Source organism: Vipera ursinii, assembly GCF_947247035.1.
Source record: "Vipera ursinii genome assembly, chromosome: 1".
NCBI lineage: Eukaryota > Metazoa > Chordata > Lepidosauria > Squamata > Viperidae > Vipera > Vipera ursinii.
Window position 1 is genome coordinate 68,914,327 of NC_139512.1, and position 5,460 is coordinate 68,919,786.

The following is a 5,460-nucleotide window of genomic DNA, read 5'->3' on the forward strand; positions in this document are numbered from 1 at the left end:
CTTCAGTCAGATACTCCGGGTTAAGACTCGAGAGACTGTAGCAATCGATTGCAGAGATCACGCTTCCGAAACGGGGAGTTCGAGGTCGGCTTTGGATGCAACAGAGCAGTAGTCAAAAGTTTGTGACTTGTGGAGTTACAGTAATTGAGGCGTCTTAGCAAGTGTTAGTAATTTATTTCATTTGAAACATTTCACCGTCAGTGGGGGAAAAAACACATATGTGCCGAATCTCACATATTTGGCTCTGCAGACACTTAAAAATTTCTTGAACTTCTAAACTCATTTTAAGTTAGCAGCAGCAAGTACACATTATCTTATTTTTACAAATGCAATGAAACTTGATAATAATTACAATTTAAAAGCAAGGTAAGAAAAATGTATAGTTGAAAAAAAGGAGTTTCTAAATTGGACTACAGGTGGCTGGGGCTTTGAACTTGATTGTGTGAACATAGTCTCTCCCCCCCCCCCAAACCCGGACCATGGATCCCAGGACTTTCCTCTGGTGTTTGTCTTGAACTATAAGCTTAGCACTATATGTCTTAAGGTTTTCTATGATGCTTTTCATATAAACTTTGCTCACAACCCAGGGTCACTGTAGTAAGGGGTGGCTGTATAGATTTAAATAAACCAATAAATAAAAATCACACTGTTGTAGCCACCATCTGGTGCTACCACCTTAGGCAGATCCCAGTCTTCAGAACTTTTAATACAGAATGCAGAAGCAATATTTGAAGACCAGATAAACAATGTTCAAGTGGGCTTTATTACCTAGGAGTTTGCTTCTTCTTGCCCCCATTTCATATCCACTGCCAGCTTTATTCTCACATCTCCGGTACGTAGCTTAGCAAACGTACATGCTGAAACCCAGCTTATAAAACATTCACAGTTTGTTCTTGCTGTTGTTGAGGGTTTCGTGAAAGAAGTTTTGAATCTGCTTCCAAGCATCCACCTGCGCTGCTGCGTGTGCTCTGGGTTCCCCTCCCCAGACCACTGTTTTGCCCACCAAAAAGTGGAATGAAGCAGGGCACAGTGGTGTATAAGGAGGTTCAATGTAATGACCTGTTTCAGGATAGCAAATGATCCCAGGCTTGTCTTTTCCATGAGCTTGTAAACGATTGGCAGCTTCCTTGGCAAAAAATTCACTCTTCCAATTATGATCGTCCATGCCCACAATAAAAAGAAAGCGCCCCTCAGCTTTCTCCAATGGAATTAAGCTTTGGCGGTCAGGACCTTCAAGTGGGTTATTCAGGACATCAATAATGTCACAGATCCCATTCTGATCAATTTTGATTCGACTTGCATTAATGCCAAGAGGTGGAATGGCGATATTCTTGTAGCGTAGTGTTGCACCTACATTGGCTATAGAACCATTAACTGTGACTATTGCAGTGATGCCTTTTAAAAATGAGGCCATGGAAATACAGAGGTCACCCCCTTTGGAGTGTCCCAACAGCCCAATTCCTGGACCTTTAACCTAAAAAGTAGAAAGAAAAGAAAAATCAGATTCACACTGCTAACAATGTTTCTACCACACACTGATCTATGTTCATATACTAATCCTAATTGAATAACCAGATGAATGTTGTTAAGCACAGCATATTTTGGTTTAATCAATCAGCCTCCCCGTAAGCAAACCAGAAGTATGTGTTATGCGGACACAGCTTCTAGGAAAATAATCCATGCTATTTCACTTTCCGTTACAGTAATTGCCTAAAGCTTTCATGCTTCAGTTAATCTTGCACCCTTTTGGCTGCCCCAAATGGAAAGAAATGACTTGTGAAGGACCTTAAACTTTCCATGATCTATTTCAGGAACATCAACATGTTGAAACAATACAGTAACGAAGTTCACTGTAGTTAATTTCACAGAATTAACCACACTGACACTTCTAGCTTTAAAAAAATACTGAACCTTCAACTGATAACACTAGTTGAAGTAACTTATATATTACGCAACATGCTGAGCCAATATATGGATAGACTTTGCTGGTAATCATGATTTTTCTTTTCAACTGGTTATGGATAGTTTTTATATATTTATATATTGGAAGTTCTGATTCAGAGAACTCTATGTATTTAGAAATTTATTTGTCACCCATCTCGTGTCTAACGATTCTGGATGGCCTACAGCATAAAACATTTAAATCATCAGATATAAAAGCAGATAAAATAACACAAGATAGCACAGGAGGAAGCCAGATACACAGGAGGGGCGGAGGAGGGGGGATTACCTTTTAATTAGTCAACTACCCCCAGCGTGAAGCTCCCCCATTAGGTCCCTATGTCATCTGGCAGAGCCATGTCTTAAGGCTCTTATGAAAAGTCAGGAGGAAGAATAACTTAGTTGTTTAGCAAAATGATTGCTAAGTGAAACCTCAGTTGTCTTATGAACTTCAGTTTTCCTTTGCTTTATAGAACTATTTTACAGTCCATGGGCCATCCTTTCACTGTCCCAATCAGCTACAGCAGGACAGCATGTGTGTGGGTGGGTGTGATGGGGGATATGTGGGTGGTGATCCTCCACAACAGTCCCAGTTTCTCCTTGTGGCCCCTTGGGACAATTAATTGCCCACCTCTGATCTAAGATAACATGGCAGTATACACAGTACTTCCCCCTCCAATTTCCCCTTTGACAAGTCGTTTTCTCTGGATACCTGATCTGAGTCTGACCCCAATTGATTGAATACATTTCTGCAGCTAAAAAACTGAGTTCTCAGCTAAATCTTCTTGCAAAGGCCATGAATATAGCAACCTACCACTGGGTGTTTTAGCATATAATTGACAGCTTCTTCAAAGTACTCCAGATGAATTTCCTTCATGTCCTTAGGAAGATCTTCATACCCATAATAGGCCAAAGCTAATACAGCAAAGCCATGATTGGCCATCAGACACGCTGAACTTTCTGGAATCCCTCCTCCCGTTCCAGGTATCTGAATGATACCTGGAAAAGGGCCTTTACCTGCCAGAGATATAAAACAGAGCACTTGTTTTTATTTATATTTCTTAAGAACTTAGCATATTTTAAATAAAGTCCTGCATCAAAGATAAAAGCACAAAAAAGGTAACACAGCTTGATTCATACAACCTGCCAAGCAACATGGTTTTTTGTTTTTGCTCATTCTGTCACATGAAGCTAGTCACTGTAGTTTGGAAATCAGAATCTATGTAATGAAACCCAGCCAGTAGTAGTTAATAATCCTCTATTAAATCACCCATTATTTAATACAGAGAACATAAAGGCTGGGTATGCAGAATGCATTGGCTGTGTCTAAATTACAGATCTCAGGTCCAGTATAATTATGGTGTATTCCACTGATCTTTTTTCAGAAATCATCGAGCCAATTTGCTGTGGAGGTTGAAGGCACCAGAATACTGAGGGAATGTTTTCTAAGCCTCTCTTGGGAACACAGCCAGCTTGGTGACCTTGGGCCAGTTTATTTATTTATTTATTTATTTATTAGTTTTTATAAACCGCCCTTCTCCCGAGGGACTCGGGGCGGTGTACAGAGGAAGGAAGGTATACAGATCGAACAATAACAATAATTAGAAACACTAATGAACACAAACTGGGACCCCAATTAACGCTATCATGCCAGGCCGGCCTGCTGGAACAGGAAAGTTTTTAAGTCGCGACGGAACGTACGGAGGTCAGGGGCCATCCGGATTTCGGTTGGTAAGCTGTTCCAGAGGGCTGGCGCACCCACTGAGAATGCCCTCCCCCTGGGGGCCACCACTCTCTCAATGGCAAAGAAGCCATTTCCAACAATGGGTGTCCAGAAACTGCAGGGATTAGTCCAGGGCCACACAATCACTTAGAGCTAAGACTGGCTTGAAGGCATACTAAAAATAGTAATTATGCCTAATTCGATATTTCCGGAATTCATACGACACACTAGGACAGGGGTAGGCAACCTCGGCTCTTTTATGACTCATGGACTTCAACTCCCAGAATTCCTGAGTCAGCTATGCTGACTCAGGAATTCTGGGAGTTGAAGTCCATGAGTCATAAAAGAGCCGAGGTTGCCTACCCCTACACTAGGATAAAATATGGTTGCATTCAGGTTGTGATGCAGAGTTCTGTAAACACTGGGTAAATATATGAACATTAGTCACAACCAGACTTGAGTTTGCACAACGGCCGGAATCGCAACAGCTTCGGCAGGTCTGATTACTTCTTACTCAATTCTGCGTGACCCCGAGAAGCCAAATAAACCGGGTTCACGAAATCGCTCTTGGCTGATCCCGCGGGCCATGAACGTATGAATAGGGTGATTTTCTGCAGGAAGGTCTCCGCTGTTTACCGGGGGGCTGGAAGAGAGTGGCCCGGATGCTCCCTTCCCGCACCTGGATTCTCTTCACCCCGTCGCCCAGGAATCTCCGCTCGTGGGAGCCCTGGGCCAAGACGCCACCCGGCAGAGACGCTCCCTGCCTTTCCAACACCTCCAGCTCCAGGCGAAAGGGCCGCTCGACGTCGCGCTTCAGCAAGCGCCGGAGGGGCTTTCGCGGCTCCAGCGCCCACAGCAGCCCCATCGGCTCCAAACCGGCGAAGTTGCCGCCCTCCAGCGCCGGCGAGCGCTGCAGATCCAAGCGGCCCTGGCCATCTGCTCGGTAGAAGGCGCGCGACTCGAAGCGTTCGCCGGCCTCGTCCTGCAGCGACGCGCGGAGGCCGACCTCCTGCTCGGGCCGGAGCCCTTCCACCGAGATGGCCAGCGGCTGATCGAAGAGGCTGTGGTCGGCGGGAGAAAAGCTAAGGCGAGGCTCCATGAGACGCGGCGAGGCGGAAAAGCAGGCCCGCGGCGTCCCCCGGCTCCGCCAACCGCCGCAATTCGCGAGGGAAGCCCTTCGCGGGCAGTGACTCAAGCAGATCCGTAACATCCTGCTCGTCAGGAAGGGCACGCCCGTTGCCACGGCGACTCTCGGGCTAAATTCATTAATTTGCCCCCCCCCCCTGCACTTCTGTACCGAGCAAAGCAAGAATGAGCGGCCGATCGAGTTGTCGATGCCCTAGCTCGGAGACAAGCCTGGGCTTGCTTCTTGCGCGTTGTACTCTGACTCCTCCTCGTCGCGTTCTTCGGGTTTGGTAATTTGGCGAATCGGAGTCCGACCTCAAAACATTTCCTTTTCAGGGGTCTTCAAACTTGGCCCTTTTATGACTTGTGGACTTCAACTCCCAGAATTCCTCAGCCAGCTTTCAAACTTGGCCCTTTTATGACTTGTGGACTTCAACTCCCAGAATTCCTCAGCCAGCTTTCAAACTTGGCCCTTTTATGACTTGTGGACTTCAACTCCCAGAATTCCTCAGCCAGCTTTCAAACTTGGCCCTTTTATGACTTGTGGACTTCAACTCCCAGAATTCCTCAGCCAGCTTTGCTGGCTGAGGAATTCTGAGAGTTGAAGTCCACAAGTCATAAAAGGGCCAAGTTTGAAGACCCCTGCTTTATATCTTTCTTTTTCTTTGACT

At 45.4% G+C, this 5,460-nt stretch overlaps 1 protein-coding gene across 1 annotated transcript; it reads right to left on the reverse strand.

The window, feature by feature from the left end:
• Window positions 1–157: 157 nt before the first annotated feature.
• On the reverse strand, window positions 158–5,115 carry LOC310634545 (acyl-coenzyme A thioesterase 1-like). Its single transcript, XM_083352992.1, has 3 exons — window positions 4,301–5,115; window positions 2,756–2,958; window positions 158–1,474 (listed from the first exon to the last, which is right to left on the reverse strand). Exons 1-3 carry the CDS (start codon window positions 4,872–4,874, stop codon window positions 881–883), a joined length of 1,371 nt encoding a protein of 456 aa, XP_083209118.1. The 5' UTR covers window positions 4,875–5,115; the 3' UTR covers window positions 158–880.
• Between the last annotated feature and the right edge of the window lie 345 nt (window positions 5,116–5,460).